The 21,077-nt window shown below is 35.9% G+C and overlaps 1 protein-coding gene across 4 annotated transcripts in view; it reads left to right on the top strand.

Annotated features, from left to right (window-relative positions):
* AKAP11 (A-kinase anchoring protein 11) overlaps nt 1-21,077 on the top strand; it is an 81,082-nt gene that overhangs the window by 47,757 nt on the left and 12,248 nt on the right. For all 4 annotated transcript variants that reach the window (XM_078147613.1, XM_078147612.1, XM_078147610.1 and 1 more), the window contains 3 exons: nt 6,675-6,942; nt 7,684-12,322; nt 16,947-17,096. In XM_078147613.1, the coding sequence (XP_078003739.1) occupies nt 6,675-6,942; nt 7,684-12,322; nt 16,947-17,096 (5,057 nt within the window). The remainder of the gene's footprint in view (nt 1-6,674; nt 6,943-7,683; nt 12,323-16,946; nt 17,097-21,077) is intronic.

Raw genomic sequence — 21,077 nt, 5'->3', positions numbered from 1 at the left:
TTCCAAGTTCACTCTAACCAGCCACATCACTGAATCCTTCACCTCATTTGGGGTGTTGTCTGACCCTCAGGATCCTTTTTACTTTTTCTAAAGTCTTTAGCACCCAGTCTGCAATCTTCCTCTCTATGCCTACCCTTCATCATCCTCATTTGATTTTAACATATCCACTTCACAATTCTCTAACCTTCTGAAATCCAGTGACTACATTTTCCAGTTATCTCACTTGTACCACTTCTTCATGCCTGCAGAAGCTGCTCTTTGTCCTCAAAGACTGTCAGTCCCTCAGTCTCCCTGTTTTCTCAGTTTGTCAGTCTTCTTCTGTTTAGTGACCTCTCTGAGCAGCCTGAACCCTTTAGTCAAATGGTTTTCAGGAACAGCCCAGGACCTGACTTCCTGCTAAATCATACTCCTTCTCTAGCCTTCTTGTCAAACTCAGTTTTCCACAATTCATCCATTGTAATCTAGTTTATATTCCTGCTGTTCCACTAAAGCTGATTTCTAAAGGATCATTGGTGATCTAGATGCAGAGCCCAACTCCTTTTTCTTAGTTTTTCTTCTTGAAGTATGTGGCTGGATAGAGTTCTGGGCTTGGAGTCAGGATGAACTGAGTTCAAATCTGGCTCTGACATTTACTACCTGTGTGACCCTGAGCAGGTCACTTAGCCTCAGTTTCCTCATTTATAGAATGGGTATAATAATAGCAGCTACCTTCCAGGGTTGTTTTGAGGATCAAATGAGATAATTTTTGTAAAGCACCTTGTAACTTTAAAGTGCTATATACATGCTACCTATTGATCTTTACAAGATTTGACATTGAACACCTCTGTTTCAAAAACTGTTTTCTTCTTTGATTTCTATCATGCTACACTTTCCTGGTTTTCTTCTTCCCTCTTTTTACCACTATTTCTTTCTGTCTTCCTCCATATTGAAATTTTCTAATCTTTCAGTGAAATTCACTTCCATAACTTCAAATTTCATCTTTGTGGATGAAATTCAGATATATATTTCTGATCTTAGCTTTTCTTTTGAACTCCAGATCACTCTCTGTAATTCCTTACTGGATCTCAAACCTAATATGTATTAAACTGAAGCAGTTTCAAAAATCTGTTCTTCCTTATAAGTTCACTCTTTCTGTTAATGACACCCTTCTTCTCCCAGTTACCTATGTTCAGAATCTTAGCCTGAGTTATTCCTTTAGCTTTCCCCTGGTGTGTCTGATCAGTTGTCAGGTCCTGTCAATTTTACCTCATCAGTGTTGTTGAGATTTGTCTCTCTCTTCCATCCTAGTAGTGAAGTGGATAGAGTTATGACCTTGAAGTCAAAAAGGCATGAATTTGAATCCTGTTTCAGTCCTTTACTGCTGTGTGACCTGAGGCCAGTTAGTCTCTGGTCCTCAGTTTCCTCATCTGTAAAGTGAAGGGTTCAAACTTGGAGACGTGTAAGATCCATTGAGTTTTAAATTGTTTTTCCTATATTCCCTGTGATCCTTGACTAAGATTAGTTTATATCCTTTTAACTTCTTGCTTGGATGGTTGTAGTAAACTTCTAGTGAATTTTTTTATCTCAATCTTTTCATCTTGCATATTGCTTCCAGAATAATCTTGCAAATGCATAAGTAAATCATCGATGACTTTTCATTGCCAGGCCAAGAAGTTTGTATTTTATTCCATAACCTTATCTATTCATACATTTAGAACTAGAAAGGACTTCGGAAGCCATCAAATCTGATCCCTCTATTTTACAAATGAGGAAATGGAGACCTAGTGATATTAAGTGACTTGCCCAAGGTCATGAAGGTACTGTCAGAGACAGGATGGAACTGACTCCAGAGTCAGAGCTTTTTCCACTATCCATGCTATCAGTAATTGGGCTTTCCATCTCCCTTTCCAGTCATAATTCAGGAACTCCCCTTCACATAGTCTGTGCTCAAGACAGATTTGTCTATTGTATTTTGTCAAACACACCCCATGCTTTTACTGCATGTGTTTGTTCATGTTATTCATTTTAACTGGAATGGTTGGGAAATAGACTTTCCCCAGGTATTGCCAACATTGGAAATACTACTTATTCTTCAAGGTGTTGTTCAAATATCACTTTCTTATAATCTTACTTTCTTTTCAGGGAGTTCCTTCCTACTTCTGAACTCTTAATAATGTTTTAATACTTTTTGTGTCCTTTCATATTTTGTTTTATATCATATTATACAGACATTTAATAGTAGCTTATATTTATGATTTACAAAGTACTTTTCTCACAACAGCCATCTGAAGTAGATAACACAACGCTAGTATGTGTTATTTACTCTACCTTACAAATGAAGAAACTAAAGGTCAGGGGAATTATGTAGGTTGCTCTTTTTCCATTCCAACGTACTACATATCCATTAGAGTTACGGTAAATTCTTAGAGGGTCTAACACCTAACCTACCACACTTGTATGCTTCATTGTGGTATTAGTGGTTGAAATGAGGTAAATATTTTGTATATTTGTTGTGTAATTCTGTTGTTTAGTATTGTACGGTGCTTTGTGATCTTGGGCAAGCCACTTCACTGCACAATACTCCAGGTAATTTTCCAAGACTTTAGATAGCAAAGAAGGTGAGGACCTGCATTGGTAGCAGAAGTGCTTCACTAGGACCTCCTTATACCAGTGATATCACAGGTCCAATCATTGTCCCTATTTTGTGTAATTAAAGATGTCATTTTTAATGTCTAGAATGTTGGTATGTTTCATATATTTAATAGTTCTGCATTCACAGAATTTTTATTCTTGATACTTCATCGTGGTATAAAGATGACTCGAAGTTCTCAAAGGCTATCTAGTGGAGTACACACTCTGGCAGGTCCTACCAAGGTGGAACAACTTTGAATTTGCTATCATCTTGAGATTAGCCTAATAAGTTGAGAGAGGGTCATCATCATAACATTGACCATCAGGTCATGGCCAGGTTATTTTGGTTTTAATTCATGAAAACTATCTACCAAAGTGTAGAGAAGTTGTAATCAAGAAGTTATTTATTAAAAACCTACTATGTTCCAGGCACTGTTTTAGTTGCTGGAGAGAGAAAAAAAATGAAATAATATTTACTCTGAATAGAAAAAAAATGAAATAATATTTACTCTGAAGGAGCTTATGTTCTGTCAGAGGAGACAATATGTACACATCTAAATTTGTGTGTTATGGATGGAAAGATATTAGCATTTGGGGGGGCGTATTATTTAGGAAAGACTTCATGAAGAAAATGATGCTTGAGCTACATTTTGAGGAAGAAGGGGGTTCTTTGAAGTAGAGATGAAGTGGAGTTCTTTGAAGAGGAGGGAGTACATTCCTAAGACGAGGATTAATAGGTGCAAAGGTGTGGAAACAAAAGCTGGAGTACTGTTATGTGAAGAACACTTTGAACCATAGAGTATATTAAGGGTAATAATGTGTGATTAGGCTGGAAAGGTAGATTTATTATATTTTGTCCCATAGATAGTTGGGAACCACTATGGTTTATTGAGTAGTGAGTAACATAGTAAAGGAAAACTATTTCAGCATATGGGTGGAGGATGGGTTAGAATGAGGAGAGACTTGTGGCAGATAGACACATTGCATTATTTTTGGCAAGATGTGAAGTCCTGAACTAGGATGGTGTCTGTGTGAGTAGAGAGTGGGGTGTTAATGGAAGTACATTCAACAAGATTTGGCAACTGATTGGATATGGGGGATATAGGTGATGGAGGGCTCAAAAATAATGCCAAGTTAATAAACTGGGACAATGGAGGAATAGGAGTACCTTCACTGAAAATGGGAAAATTTGGAAGAAGTGGGTGGTTTTGATTGATAAGTTAATGAGGTTTGTTCTAGAGATGTAATGTTTTAGAAGTTCAGGATATCTCATTTAAAATGTGCAATTGGCATGTACATGTGGGTGTAAATCATTCTCAGAAGAATTTGGTAGAGATGAAAAAGCAGAAAGAAGACCAGTAGTCATTCATTTGGTTTCATCCACCTTTTTTTTGGGGGGGGTAATAATAAGGTCTCAGATTTTTCTCCATGCTTTTTGTTGCACTTCCTCTCTTCAGTGTAACTCGAGAATTGCTTCCTAAGTTGTGTTGCCTCCTCTTGAGTGAAGACTTCATTTGCTCTTTCCCTCTTTGTTTTCTTCATTGGCACTTCCAAACAGCACATCTGCATCTGTGATATTAAATGGCAGGTGTGGTGGCTCTCCTGACTGTGATGCCTAAAAACCTTGATGACAGAAATTTTGAGAGTGCTTTTCTATTTTATGCCCAGTCACTGTCCTTTGCTGGAACTCTCATCAATGTCTCTGAGAACTTGTTTTTCCTTTCCTTGCTCTTCTGCCACCCTTTGTAGGACTTTACACATGAGACTGCATTCTAAGTTGGTATTGTCTCAGGCTGCTATGGCCCTCCTTTTCACAAGAGATGCAGTGTTTGGCTGGGGCAAAGACTCTTGTTTTTTTCATTATTGGGAGTGAATTACATCAACTAATTCTTTTCAACATGGTAATAATCTATGTTAATGTGTGTCTTTATTGCCTATATTTGTTTCAGCTTGTTAGGTCAGGTTACAGTTGCCCAGTGATGCATTTTATTATTTTTATTCTCTAGTTTAATATTGATTTTAATATTTGTTCTGACAAGTCAGTGGTCTGATTGCAGAAACAACTTACTTGGGAATGACTCTTAAGAGATGTCATTTGGTACTTGCTGAGTCTAGTGCCTTTTGACTCTTCTAACAGAAGGTATTCATAATACATGGACATAAGGCTTTTGCATGGTTTACAAGTCTTTGGTTTCTCCTGTTTTCTTAGTTTTCGAACCTGATTTTCCAACATATTTTTGTGGAATTCCATCATACCCATCTTTACATTGAAGTTTCTCAGCATTTAAGGATATGTTAATTTAATTTGGAAGGTTTAATTATATTCTTCATAAAATTTTTCCTACCTCCGTATCTGTTGCAAAAGTTTTGGCACATAAACTATAATTATTTTGTATGTGTGTTTTAATACAGAGACTCAAATTTTAGCTTGAATAGCTTAAAACTATACTCAGACTTTTGGGATACCCTATACTTTTGAATACTGCAATACAAAGTGAGCCGAGGTGCTGGGAAATAATTCTTGTTGTTTTTGGACTTATGATAAAAGTCAGCTTCTTTATTTGCTTCTGCAAGAACTCATGAGCCATCCTTTCTTTTAGCTATAAATTCCTTCTGTCTTATTTCATTTTTAGATAGCTAAGTGGTACAGTGGATAGAGCACTAGACTTTGAGACAGAAAACCCAGAGTTCAAATCGGGCCTCAGACACTAAATAGATATGTGACCCTGAGTAAATCATTTAACCACTTGCTGCTTAAATTTCCCCGTCTGTAAAATGGGCATAACAATAGCACCTATCTCCCAGGGCTGTTTTAAGGATAAAATGAAATAATATTTGTAAAGCGTTTGGTAAAACCTTAAAGCACTGTATAAATGCTAGCTATTAATAAATAATATTAGCACTGATAATTCATTTCCTTCAGTTTTATGCCCCCTAGTTGGCCAGTGGTTAAGGATCTTACATTTCAAGTATCAGTATCTAAGTTAACATTTGTAGTTGGTCTAAAAAGCACGTGATTCTTAGTGCCACGTGCACCTTAGCCTCTTTGCCCACCAGTCTCCTGTCATCTCTACGGAAATGTATTTTCTGTCTTGTATATTTTAAATTAATAAAAATCTTTAAGTTTTAGAAGAATTTTTATGAGAAATACGAGGAAAAATGACATTTGGCTTAATGAGTGTTGACATATTGGTGATGTGGTTATTTGCTCTGGCTGACCCTGAGAGGCAGTATGTCATAATGGTAAAGAGTTGGCTTAAGAGCTAAAAAGGACTGGGTTAAAGTTCTACCTCTGACACTGACTTCCCTCACCCTTGTGACTCTGGGAAAGTTCCTTAATTTCTCAGTGTTCTAGGCTGTTCTCTAAGACTCTGAACTTACAGAGAAGGTGTTGGTTTACAGTGGTAGAGAGAATTTCCTCATTGGTGAGTTTCCTATGTCAGTGATATGGGTCCAGTATCTATTCCATGTTTCCATGACCTCATTTAACCAAGGTGTATAAATGAGGCTACTCATTCAGCATATGTGTAAAATCTACTTGTATGCATGACACCATGTTAGACGATGTCTTTGAACTTACATTCTAGTTGGGGAGACAGTCCATAAAACGTGAAAAATTCAATCATGATACAAGAGAGAAATGATAATTTAATACAACAGTATGATAATTGTTGCAACAATATGATAATGTAAATAATTTGTACATGAATGGTACAAGTGATAATTTCCATGACAGATAGGAAAGATCTCTTTAGCTTGAGGTGATTTTGAAACTCTGGAAGAGGAGTGATTTTAATTGGGTCTGAGGGATTAGCATTTTTATAGGTGGTCAGGATAGAGAGGGATCATAGAGAAATATATATAAGAAAAAGAAGAGAAATGAGCATAAGTTCTAGAAAAAGACAAGGGAGTAAGCAGAAATGTTGGAAATTAGCAGACGAGAACAGACAAGTGTGCTACTACTTGTGTAGCATCTTTTCCCCTTTAGTTGTGTTATTTCTAGACTTTCATTACAGGCAAATATTGGAAAATAATATTTTAAATTTCTTATTGTCTTCTCCAAGAATCATTTTTCTAGTGTGCTTTGTGTGATGAGAGTATCTCCAGCAACATTCCCAAGACTCAGAGATGACTTTATATTTAATCTACTAAGCAAGTATTCCACAGGCATCAGATATACCCTGGAAACATACTTACGTCAGAAACGTCAGCTGGAGAAATCTCATGGAGATGATGATGACACTAACCAGTCAGTGTCTTCTATTGAGGATGATTTTGTCACTGCATTTGAACAGTTGGATGAAGAGGAGCCTTCTAAGATGCATAGTGATGGTAAGTTTTTTGTGATGTTTTCTTGAGATATATGTAGCATTCCAGGGATAATTGATGTTCTTTAAAAAGACAGTTTTTCCTTTGATTAATCTGATATTTCCTGATTCTGGAAAATTTACTTCCCCAAATTTGCAACTCCTCAGTGAAGCCCATATGTTAATTTTTCTATTTTTATGTTTTCTTAGGTAGTGATACTACTGTGATGTCACAAGTTTCAAAGTTTTAATTCTGTTGCAAAATCCACTATAATCAGTGGTATACTGGCAAATGTTGAATAACCAGCTCTCCAGGGGGAAATGTATGCATAGAACACTTAAGTTCAATCTGCATTATTAACATTTTCTTTATTGGTTTTCTTAAGTCTAGACAATTAGCAAAACAGTAAATCAAACCCTGATTTGTAGCATTTGCTGATTTTTGAGGTGTAAATAATTTACACAGGAAATTTAACAATCAGTTGTCTCAAATTGGTATGAGCTATCTCTAGCACACCCCTGATTATGCTCATTAAGTGGGACAATTATAATGTTATTATTTACTCAGAGACTAGTAGACCTCAGACTTAGAGAGGAAGTGTGGAATCTTTTGAACAATTAAGTCATATGACTTAAGATAAAAACTTTGGTTAAATAGTGTAAGTTCAAAAGGTAGTTCTTTGACTATACATGCATTTTATTAAAGTCAGCTATTATAAAATAAGTTAAATTATTTTGTTGAAGAATAATTTTATTTTTGCTTCAGGAATGAGCTTTGCTGCATTGCGGAGCCAGTGTGATGCTGCTTCACAGACTATCCCTGCCCACTGCTTAGAAGCCAGTGATTCAGAGGTCCTGGTTAGCTCTATGCGACAGAAGTCAGCGGCCAAGTCTCCACCTTCCCTAATAAATGTTTTGGGATTTAAAGAGCGACCTTCTAATGTGAAAAATTCAGTCACAACATCTATTTCTGAACCTTGGACTCAAAGGAGTTTCTATAAGTCATGTCAGCCTTCAGATACAAGTGTTACTTTACAAAAAACACTATTTTCATCTTCTGCTGATTCATCGGAATCAGAATGTTCAAGCCCAAGCCCTGTTATTTTCTTAGATGAAGAAGGGTATCAAAAAAGCTTAAAAGCAAAACTTGAGTTGCCTAAGATTCCTGTAGGGAAAGATGGTATAGAAGACTCAGATTCTGAAATAGGTGAATTTTTTGACAGTTTTGATCAGTTTGATGAGCTAGAACAAGCTTCGGATGCTTCTTGTCAACTTAAATGGGAACCTGTTGTAGGAAACCCATCCAAAAAAAGAGTTCACAAACCTGGGAAATCTTGTTCTATTACCACTACCATGAATCCTCAGAAATTCAAGTTTGATCGTCCCACTCTCCCAGCTAATGTAAGAAAACCAACTCCTCGTAAACCAGAATCTCCCTACGGTAATTTGTATGATGTCCCAGACTCCCCTCGCCCAGTGAAGACATCTGGGGAGGACAGTGGTTTGTTTAGTCCCATCCGATCTTCAGCTTTCAGCCCTCTGGGGAGCTGCACTACTACTGAATGCTACTGCCACGTTGATGTCAGTGGAGAGAGGTTTAATGAAAATCATGATAACATTTATCATACTTACTCTGATTATGCAAACGATGTTTCATGTGAAATACTCGGCTCTGTTTTTCATTCTCAGTTAGTCCCCAGACATGCTGAAAATATATCTTGCATTGATAGTCTTGTATCCACAGAGGGAAAAATTCTAACTATAGACCTTAAACACAGGGAACTTGATTGGAAAGCAAGATCAAAACACAAATCTTTGATGATAAAAGAGAATATTCAGAAATATGCTGCTGACCTTGTGGAAGAAAGTTTTGGCCATGCTTTTAAAGACTTACAGAAGGGAGTCTCTTCATGTACCAGTGCACTTTGTAGCTTAGCGGTAAAATTGACGTCCTCAGTCTTTGATATGGCGTTTAATGAAATTGGAAGGCGGAGAGCATTTTTGCTGAAGGAGCGGGCCATCAGTGGTTTGGCCAACTTTCTGGTTGGGGATGCTCTAACCAGCGCTTTACGAGATTTACACTGTGTCAAGAAGCAGATATTTACTAACACTGCTGCCAGGTTTGCAGCAGACCTTGCTGAAGAACTTATTTTTGAAGGCCTTATGGAAGTGTGCCAGTTTTCCCATCCACCAACACCCACAGGGACACACGACAGTCCTTTTGATTATGAAGACAAAGTAGTTAGGTCATATGCAAAGGATTTGTCTGAATCTGTCATACAGGAAGCATTCATTGAGCTATCACAAGTTGATGTGACTTTTACCACAAAAGCAGCAATTAGTGTCTCTATGGATAACATCAAGTATGTCAGTGCAGAAAGTGTGTTGCAGTCAACACAAACCTCAACTTCTTTTCCTGTTTGTCATGATCAAGTACTGACAGCATTGAATCCAGTACAGGACCACAGAAAAGAATACACAGTACAGCAGGCCTTGTTTTGTACTTCTGGTGTAGTAACTTCCATACCAGTGCCCTTGGCAGGAAGTGCCCTTGGCAGATATCATACTTCATCTATTGCACGTCAGGAAAGTTCTCATCTGCCATCAGATAATAGTCATCAAATGTACAATGATTCTACCCAAACATACTTTATGACAGAAAATAAGGAAGAGGAAGTAGCTTGTCTTAAAAATACTTATCTGCCTTCAAACTGCAATCCAATTAATGAAAATAATGATGAATTTTCATATAACCAGAATGATCTTAAATTAACAAATAGCATTGGAACCAATAGCTGTTCAGAATTAGCCTGTGGTCTATCAGCTATCAATAGTTTCTCTGGAACAATGGTAGATATGATAGTAACAGAAACTTATGAAGCAATTGCCTCCTCCAAAGTTACCAAAACAGTTGGAGAATCTTCAGATTATTTAATGAAGGACAAAGCAGAAGGAAAAAACCCTTTACCATATGGTGGAACATCTCTACAGCATGGTGAAAGCTCTAAAAACAATTTTGCTGATCATTTATCTAAATATATTATAAAGCACTCCATAGATGAGAGCAAGTTTGTAGCATCAAATAATAAAAATGTGGCACACAGTGCAGGTATACCAACATGCTTAGTCAGTATTAGAAAAGATGTATCTAGTTTGATAAAGAAACATGAAACAACAGAGAAACAATTTTTGCCTGCCCTTAAAGAGGAGCCACAGCTGATCCCAGATAAGCCAACCAACTTTCAAGATGGTCTGGATCAGTCTACTCAGGATATATCTTCATTAGTAAAGGATTGTGTTCCAGAATATAAAGGATCCATGGCTCTCAAGTTTTCTTCAGGTGCACTTCCACCTTGTCTAGATGTAACATACCAAGGACAGAATACAGAGGAACTCACTGAGGCAATGGACTCTTCAATAAAGCCTCTTGACAAATCATTGAAAAAACATGACCTGAATAAAACTGTGCTTGGTCCTCTGCCTTTTGGGCAAGAAATCTGGTTTTCTCCTGCTCATGCTTTCTCACCTACAGTGCTTCCTGGTGAAGACATTTCACAGGTGGAAGATAAACAGAAAATCAGAGATGGGAATATAATACCTGATACCCCCCCACCAACTCCTCTAGTACCACCCCAGACTAGTTCAGAGCAGAACCTAAGGAAATTAACTAAAAAGCTCAAAGGAGAATTAGCAAAAGAATTTGCACCTGCTACACCACCTTCTACACCTCGAAATCCATCTCTTAGTGGCTTATCTGAAAATGAGCAAAATACCATAGAAAAAGAAGAGTTTATGTTGAAGCTCATGAGGTCTCTTTCAGAAGAAGTTGAAAGCAGTGAAGATGAAGAATATCCAGAAATGCACATGAAGTCAGTGTGTTCAGAGAAAACAGCTCAATATGCAAATAATTTAGCTACACATATAATTTCTTTGGCAACTGACATGGCTGCTTCTTATTTACATAGTAAAAACCTCCAAGGACCTAGTACAAAATCTCTTTCAAAAGTTCAGAGTCAAACATCTGGATATACTACACTTGTAAATAAAGATGAGACTCTACAGTGCTTACAGGATTATGCAGGTGAAGTGGCTGGGGACATCATCAGAGAGGCTAAGAAAATGGTAAAATCAAAACATTGTAGACTACTGAGGCTAAAGAAGAATAATTATGATAGAGACTGTTGCTCAAAAGAGAAGTGGAATACACAGTTTGAACAGTGGCCAAGAGAAGCCGATCCACTTAGCCATTCATTATATCAGAATTCCTACATGTCAGGTCTGACATCCAAGTATCCCAGCTGTGAAAGTGTGACAGATGAGTATGCCGGTCATATTATCCAAGTTCTGAAAAGGGAAGGGGCTAATAGTGAGTTAATAAGGGATCAGTATGCTAGTCGACTTGCTTATAGATCTGTTAAATCAGGACTACAACAAGCAGCTAGGAAAATCCAACTCAAATATAATAGAAAAACATTCCCTGTACGAAGCTCACAGTTGAACAGTAAGAATGAACTGCTAAAATTCTTGAATAAAGATAAGTATCAAATAGATAAAAAAGGACAAGGCAAAAGAAATATAGGTCATCTTTGTGAAAATCAAGCTGATGAAAAGGCTAAACTTACACAGAGAATTGAATGTCCGGAGTTGTTAAGATTTTCAGACTCTCTTGCTTACAGCATAACACGGGATGTCACAAGAAAGCTAAAAATGTCCACTGTTGGCTTGCCAAAATCTTTAACAGATTCTTGCCTTTATAAAAAATCTACATGTGATGAAGATATGGGGGCTTCTGTTGAATCAGCATTTTCTAAATCTCTTCAGCTTTCTTCTCCAAAACAAAAACTTTACCACAGCACAAGCAGCTTAAATGAATACGGGTATGGAGACAGCATTATTCAAGCTATAGAGCAGTATGCCAAAAAAATAGTAGATGACACTTTAGAAATAAGTTTGGAATCTGCAGTTCTCCAAGTTTCTAAGAACAGAAGATCAGCTGACAGATTTACTTATGCTGAAAAGTTGTCACCATTTTCTGGTACAGCTTGCAGGTATTGTAACTTGAAAGAACATGAGGATTGTATGGGAAAATCATCACAGTACTTTTTTGGAACGGAGTCCTCTGCTAGAAACAAACCAGTATCTAATTCAAAACTCGTAACTGGCTGTCAGAAGTCTAGACTTTTTCACTTTGATATTCCCAGGATCCATATTGATCTTGAACAGAAGGTGGTATTGGCTGAAAAAATAGTTGCTGCAGCTATTGAAAAAGCAGAAAGAGAATTAAGTAATACCAGTATGGCAGCTGATAGTGGAATTGGGAAAGATGGCGTGAGCTTTGCTGACAGCCTTACTGCAGAAATAATGACTTCAGCTATGACAAACATTGGTCACAGTGTTAACATCAGGTAAATTTTGTATGTATTATACATACATACATACACATATACATATATACATATATAAAAAAATATACATATATACACATACACACACATATATTTTATGGAATGAGAAGTTATACTTTCCCTGTTTCAAGTATTGGTCACTCTTTTTTTTTTCCAATTCATTAAACTTTAAGTGCCTACTATGTGCAGAGCATGTTACTAGACACTAGTGAGTCTTGGGCACTTCCTACTTTGCCTTCTGAGGATTCTACCCTCCCTGAAGAGGGGGGCATGGAGGAGAATGGAGTTTGATTTCTGAGCTCCTGAAAACCAAGCCTGATGCTTTCAAGTTTTCTTCATTTTCTGGAGTAGTGCTTAGAATCTCAGTTTAGATAATTTCTCCCCACCTAGTGGAACTTAAGAGACTGCAACTTTTTTGGTGGGTGCCAATTCCCATTTACCTGTTTTCCTTCTCCTCTTCCTGCAAAATTCATTCATTTGCCAAGGCATTCCTGTACAGAACTCTGTGCTGAGAACTGAGCTTGGTGTTATGAGTACTATTACTACTACTGATGGATAGATCTTATAAAAGGCAGCTGTGGTAGAGTTGAAGGAGTCTTAGGCAGAAGACCTTGATTAAAATATTAGTTCTACTACTTACTAGCCATGTAATATTTGGCACCTCATTCATCTTTCGGTGTTCCCATTTCCACATCTGCAAAATCAGGGTAATATCTGCACTATTTAACTCATTGGATGTTTGTGAGAATCACATGTGACAACACATGCAAGAGGCTTTTAAACCACAGAACACTAAATACGTGACAGTTTCACTTTCATTCTTGGATTAGATGACTTCTGAGGCCCCTTCAAACACTAGCATTCAATGGTACAGACAGATTTTTGCTTCACAAAAAGGGGGAAAAAAGTTCCTAACAATTAGAGCTGTCTCAAAGTGGAGTGGACTACTTTGGAAGATGAGTTCTTGATCAGTGTAGTTAATTCCTAAAGCAGAACCTGGACCAGTATTTTTTGGGCATGTTATAGAAGGAGTTGCCTGTTCTGGTTTGTATTGGCTTAGTCTAGACAGTCTCAAGGCTCAATAATTTTGTTAGATAAAAAGATTGGGTTAAGATGCTCTCTCTGACATCTTGGAGCTTTGCAGTTTAGCATTCCTTTTTTTTTTTTTAATTTCTCCCTGCTTTCTGTTTAACAGCGTCAGTTCAATTCAGATTCTGTGGCTCCCATTTCTATATGAGTTTAACACCAGTGGTAATGTCCAACCCTTACTTATTATGTGATTAATCAGTTGATTGTCATCTACTTTATGATATGAGATACCTAGATTAACATTGAAAGAATAAATGCAGCTACAGTATCATTTTATTAATGAACTTTTCTGTATTTAAATTGTTAAAATATCAAGACCAAGATCTTCTGCTTGCAACTTAAATATCTGATGACATTGGAGGTCACAACTTTTGAGTAATCTTTCACTCTTTCCCCTTCTCTCACTCTCTGCATCCCTTTGTTTACTGTGTCTTGTTCCTCTTGTTGCTTCTACTTTATCTCCAACCCTTCATCTGACATCAGTCCAGATCAGGTCCTCATTATTGAATAGACTATTGTAATCACTTCATTATCTGGTCCCTTTGCCACCAATCTTTCCTCTTTCTGCTAAATTCTTCACATAATCACTCCTACTCAAAAAACTTTAGAAGTACCCGATAGCTTATAAAATAAAATAGAAAATTTTCATCCCGACATTTAAAGTGTGCTACAATCGGGTGCCTCCCTAGTGGTTTAACCTTATTTCATATTACTCCCCGTTACCTAATATGCATTCTAGCCATATTGTACTATTAGGTGTTTTCTGATCTTGACATGCTAATGTCTCATCACCCTTATGAGAGATAGCATGTCAAGATAAGGCATTCCTCATACCTAGAATACATTGACTTTTTGTCTTTGCCTGTTAAAATCCATTTCTTTTTCTGGAATCTGCTTGGCTTCTCCTTTCTCCATGAATTCTTCCCTGATCCCCTCAGCTGAAAATTGTCTCCCATCTCATGTTTTCTTAGAGTACTCTCTGGATATTTTCTTTGTCCCCATCACATTCTACATCTGACATATTTGTCATTTTCACACGTCATACTTACTAGTGTATTGTAAGGCCCTTGAGGACAGGAACTGTGTCATTCCTAATTTTGTTTCAGTGCACATAGTAGGCACTGAATAAGTGTTTCTTGAATTGAATTACTTTTAATTCCCTTCTAATGGAAAAACTTCCTTAAAAGTCAAGAGCTACAGAAATACTTGACAAATGTAAGATTTTGTTGGACTCTCTCCTTTCATTTATAGTCCCAGGCCAAGCCCCATTTGCTCCTTGTTTAGGCCCTGATTGGCTCAGGGTGAATGTAAATACCAATTGTTTCTGTTTTGGCCAGAAACCCTGAAGATCTTCCCTTTCCAAACTGATTTTTTCCTTTTTTTTTTTTTTGACTAGGTAAAAGAGGCCATTCTCTGCCTCAGTTCTTACCTAGTCTTAATCGTGAATGTGCATTCCCTCAGTCAAACTGACACCTGGGAAAGACCTCAACTTAAAAAGGCCAAGGTCTCCCACTGCATCCAGAACAATCTCCAGTTGTCCTGATCTGTGTCTCTCCACTGGACCTAGATGGCTCTAGAGGAGAAAGTGAGGCTGGTGACTTTGCACAGCCCTGCCTCACTTAAATACAATTTACTTGTATGTCATGGCATCACTTTCCTGATGTCATGGTCCTCTTTGAGAATGAAGGACAAACAGCAACAACAGTGCTATATTCAATGTAAATTGTTCCGATTTTATGAACCAGTTATTACTTCTTGGCTTTTACATGTTGTCAGAATAATTTTTTCAAATTCTGCCTAGCAGTGAAAAAGAGGAGAAAGAAAAGGGCAGCTGGTTGCAAGTGACTAGTAAGCACAGTTTTTGTAAAAATGCATTTTGTTGATCTTTTGGTTTTATATTAAATACATTTTTCATTGAATCCTTCCTTCTAAGAGCAGTCTTTTAAAATAGAATAAAAGTAAGTTCATCAAAATTAACCAACATATCAGAAAATTTTGACAGTATATATACGGTGTTCCTTACCCATAGTCCTCTACCTCAGTATCCCACGCGCACACAGTGGCAGGGACTTTTATAGGTTCTGTTTGTTTGGGGGAAAGAAGGTAGTTTCTGGTTCTAATTTTTTTAAAATAATAACTAATATTGCATAACTTATATCAGCGGGCCTTCTTGTTTTTCCCTCTTTTGGTCTGGCAGATGTCATGAATTTAAATTTTTTGATGGAAGCCCAGATTTATGCAAGTATTTAGGAACATGTTATAAGGCTATGAATGATCAGTTTAGTAGCAGAAATATGTTATGTTGGCAGGTGTAAGGTTATCAATTTAGGAGGAGAAAATGTAAATCATATTCTGAAATATCAGTTATAATTATCATCAATAACTACTATTTAAATAATTCTTTGAGGTTTGCAAAGAACTTTACAAATATCTCATAATAATCCAAGGAGGTCAGTGCTATTGGTATCATCCCCTATTTTACAGATGAGAAAACTGAAATTAAGTGAATTGCGCAGGATCACATAGCTAATAATTTTCTGTGGTCAAATTTATACTCAGGTTTTCCTGAATTTATGTCAACACTATCCACTGTACTGCTAGCTCCTTCATTCTTGACTGTGCTTTGAAACCACTAATCCACTGTCCGTTTCAGCTAGCAGAATGAAGTATTTATGGGAAACATGTAAGAAACAAAGCAAAAAAAGAAAAAAAATAAGAAAAATTTGTCAACATAAAAACATACTCTTATACAAAATATTAATATGTTTACTGGCAAACAATTTTTTTCGGTTTCTTGTGCCTCAAGAAAGATAGTAAATCCAGGGAAAAAACTCTAGAAGAACAGATAAAATGATCAAAAGGGTAGAAGGACTTTTATGTAAGAATAGATTTTTTAAAAATATATCCTTTCATTCAAGAAAGAAATGCTAGCAGAGGGAATATGATAAAAGTTTATGAAATCAGAAAGACTGTAAAGTGAGGATGGACTTCATCACCAAATCTGGGAATCTTTTAAATGAGAGTTAATTCTTAAGGCATAATGTTGTTTTAGTTATTTCTACATTATTAGTTGTTCTGATATTATTCATAGCTTACATTTATATAGAACTTTAATAAATAGGATATATTTAATATTTCCTTATAGTGCTCTGAAGGGGTCATACAAATGAAAGATAGTGAAAATATTATTCCCATTTTACAATTGAGGAAACCTTGTGTAACAGGTATTATGAAACAGAAGTCATAGATTATTAGGCAGGATGAGAGGGGCCTTAGAAATCATCTAGTCCAATGGGGTTAGATAATTCATGGATCATAGAGGAAAATATTAAGGTAAAGTTAGAGCTGTTTGGAATATATTTTTTAAGTTATTATGAATCCCTGTGAGCTATTATCAGAAGTGGAATAGTAGGTAGCTTGACATTTCTTGCTTTCGCAAATCATTTGTGGTTTTCATTTCTATTCATTTTTTCATTGAATTGATACAGAAACATAATGTAGAATGAATGCTATATTGATTCAAATTTCTGTTTAGTTCAATAGGAAAAGAAGGATTTCAGTCAGTTGAGTCTGTTGGTAGCCAGCAGATGAGTCTGAGTATTGGTGATGACAGTAGTTGGTCCAATCTAAGTTTCGAAGATGACCATCAGGATGAGAGCAGCAGTTTTCTTCATCTCAGTGACAGGTAACTGAAATTTTACACATGCATGCAATTACCTAGTTTGTTTGGCCCTACATACTTCCTTGTAGGCTCATTATAGAAAATCTTCATACCTTAACCTTGTAGATGAAAGAAACGTCTACAAATTTTAGATATGGTGTTATTCTATGCAGCAAGTATTTATTGTAAGTAGAGGAAATGCACTATATGGAGTAAAGGGTTCTTCACAAAATCAAGTATAGTAGTAGTAGCAGCAGCAACAGTAACTAAGCAAATCATGTAATTAAAATTAAAACTCTTGTTACTCACATTTGTGATATGGGGTGAAAAGTGCCATTTCAGCAATTATTATGTTATAGGATAAAAATATTTAATTTTTCTATAAATCAAAGAAGTTAGATGTGAAATGTACAGTGTATAGTAGTAAAACTCAGCATTGAAATGTTTGTCACTATTTAACCAGTTTTGTAATTCATGATGAGTTTGCCGTATTTATTATATTGAGGTAATGTTATAGTAAAAGGTATTAGGCAATGTATAAAGAAAAGATTTTATATTGGAGTAACAGCAGAAGGCTTAAAATTGTTAATAAATATTAATTCCAAATTCTCTAAATTCTGCTATGCCAACAATTGAGTTAAAAATTTATTTATATTTTTTATAACCTTTGACCTTTTAAAAAGTCTTTTCATAGACTTTAAAAATCTAGCAGCATATAATGACTAAAAGGTCCTGCCTGGGAGTAAAGAAGACCTGAATTCAAGTCCTTCCTCTGACACATATTAACTGGGTACTTGGGTCAACTCTCAGTACCCTACTCAACTCTCTTAAAACTGTAATTTGTAGGTGAGTTGCTCATTTGCATTTGTGGAGGGAGTTTCCAAACCAGGAATTCCTTACACTGATGAAATCATAGGTGCAGACCAGATAATCTAATCTCCTTTCTGTGTGTGTGTGTGTGTGTGTGTGTGTGTGTGTGTGTGTGGTGTGTGTGTGTGTGTGTGTGTGTATGTGTGAAAGAGAGCATGCACATGTGTGTGTGTGCTCCCCTTGCTCATAGGATCACAGATTTAGAACTGGAGGGAAGAAGGTAGGAAGAAAAATTATCTGTAAAACTTTTCAGCTGGAAAAAACTTGCAAATTGACATACGATATGTTGAAATTAGGCCTTTTTTAAAAGGACTTTTGAAAAAAGTGGCTCAATTACTAAATGAAAAATGACTCATAACCCTTATATTATACAAGTTGCAAAACTATAGCCATTATAAAATCAAGTATGATTTTGAACAGCAGAGGGTGCTTGTATCATACCCAACTTCCCTCATAATAATATTTTAGAAAATTTTATTATTTTAAAATTTTATTTCTCCTTATTCATAACCTTAACTAAAGTGTATTCCTGATAAAAACCTATGAAACACTGACTAAAACATACTTTTTGACACTAGCTTTTCATTAACTTAAAAAATAGAAAATAGTAAGTTTTCTTGTTTTTATTATTTTCTTATACTCCTCAAGATCATGTATTTCTCCTAGGAATTTTTAAATTTTTATTTAATTTCTTTATCATTCTGAGATTTTAAGTACTTTTATTCAATTATAATTACAGAAATGGAAGTAGTTTAAGATTTTATGTTTATAAGTTTTCATTTACAACACAAAATTTCTGTCTCTTGATGCTGTTTTGTTCTGTGATGTTTGTCTTTAGAAACTACGGGATTCTTTAATAAACTCTGGGCTCAAACTCTTGCCACTTTAATACTCTTAGTAGTACACTTTTTGTACTATTGTTTTGTAACTCCACTAAGAATTGTTGTTTTTCATTAGATACTAGGCATACGTTTCAAAATCTATTACTTTGTAATATGGATATGAAACTTGTATAAGAAAATTATAGCCCTCATCACTACTTTATATTCATTGTTCAGATAGATAGGGGCAGGGGAAGGGAAAGGCTGCTGTGGAGGAGATAGAAGAAGACTAGGCAATGAGGAGTAGATCCAGGAGTGAAGGGAACATGGCCAGGGCATGTCATGAAATGATTGGGCCAGGGACTCTCCAGTTAAAAGAGTGCACCTCAAAGTAGAGCTTACATAGTAAGCATTTAATCAGTGCTTTTGCATTCATGTATTTCTCACAGAGATAGTTCAAATATATCCTGATGAATGAGGTACATGTTTAAATATTGATATTTGTTTAAGCATTTTGTTACCAAAAAGTCTGCTTGGTAGTGAATTTAGCCAACAAGTACTGATAGTATATTAGTTTGGTCATAGTTTACTATACCTATGAAAACCACTGTTATTTCTTAAAACCATTTCAGAAAATGAATTCATTCCATATTTTTTAAATAGGTAAGAGAACATGAAAAGAGATTGCAGTTTACAAACTGTGGTTTTATTTCTTGTAACAGTAATTATCAGTCATCTTTAGAAAGCACAGCAGCTTACTTTCAGCAAGGTGCTTGAAATGTAGATTTGTGGATGTTTGAATAATATGCTCAAGGAATGCGTATTAATTGATCAATGAAAAATATGGTAGAATATGTAGTATGCCACAGGGCTCTTATTATTGCTTCTTATCCATCATTTTTACCAGTACCTTGAATAGAGTCCAGCTCTATCCAGTTTTGAAATTTGAATGATACAAATCTAGGCTGGAAACTCATAATGGAGGATGTTCAGCATGAAAAATATCTGAGAGTTTTAATTAAGTATAAAGTTAGTGTTAGCTCATTGTGTGACACAGCTCCAAAAAACCTTGAAATTTTAGGCTCGACTTGCAACATATTCCCATGATACTCTGCAATGGACAATGTTTTTATTGTACATTGATGTTATCAGCATAGACTTCTTTATAGTACCAGTTAACAAATTAAAGTTAATAGGAATAGCTTAAAAATTATAAGAAAGCTAGCTTGAAAGGCTTAGAATGATTACAGATTGTAAAATTAATTGTGCAGCTTTATTATTTAATATATGTGACATGGTAAGCTGTTCATATTTTTAGAAATAAAGTGTATTTGTAAATATTTTTGTAATTACAAGAGATATCTTCTGCAATCTCATTTAGTTTGAGAAATGTTTTATAACTGCTTACTGTGAGCTAACAGATTTATTATTATTTTAATTACTCAGATTTTAAAATTGCATGTTGAAAGTTTCTGTAAGAAATTGCATCTAATTTTATTTCTGAGTGCAGTTGCCATTTTCTTTGTAGTTGCTTTGCTGCAGTTTTAAAACACAATTATTTTCCTGTTTAGAAATGGCCACTGCTATTTTTTTTTCCTTCTTATTAGGTAGCAGGCATGGAGATGTAACAAATTATCTGTTTCATATTAAAGACTAGCCAACCCCAAAACTGCAGTAATTGTTTATTAGATGGCCCCATTCATTTGTGATTTCATTTTTGTCAGACTTCTTTTACTCTGGAAATGCTATTGTCTCCATTTACCTCTTAATTGACATGTAAAATAGGAATTGAAGGTTGCTTATGTAATTACAGTACTTTTACATAGCATTAAAAACAAGCAACACAACAATATAGCAGAAGGTAGTCTGTTCCAAACTCTATTTTAGTAGCTTTTTCTCTTTTCTAAACCATCTTCACATTGAAGTTGAAGATGGTTTGATTAAAAATTTGTCTGAAGCTTATTTGTTCACGGTGGAACTTATTCCTTAAAAGTTCCTTCATATGCTGTTCTATAATGGATCATTTGTTGTCACTGGAAAACAAACAGTGGGGGACAAATCCCACCCCAAATCATGTGTCTCTGTACATTTCTTTTCAGGACAACATCAGCCATCCCTAATTACTTCTGAGTACTGCTTGGTGCTCCAGTCAATTTTGACAGTGGCAGAACATCCTTGGGGGGTTGGGGTGGGGAAAGGAATAAGCCTTTGTCTAGTGCCTACTGTGTGTGAGGCACTTTGCTGAGTGCTTTACAAACATCATCTTGTCTGATCCTCACAACAACTCTGTGAGGGAGGTGCTGTTATTATCCTC

The sequence above is a fragment of the Phascolarctos cinereus genome, unplaced genomic scaffold (assembly GCF_003287225.1).
Source record: "Phascolarctos cinereus isolate Bilbo 61053 unplaced genomic scaffold, phaCin_HiC Scaffold_7;HRSCAF=346, whole genome shotgun sequence".
NCBI classification, from domain to species: Eukaryota; Metazoa; Chordata; class Mammalia; order Diprotodontia; family Phascolarctidae; genus Phascolarctos; species Phascolarctos cinereus.
This window is presented reverse-complemented; position numbering and strand designations above follow the sequence as displayed.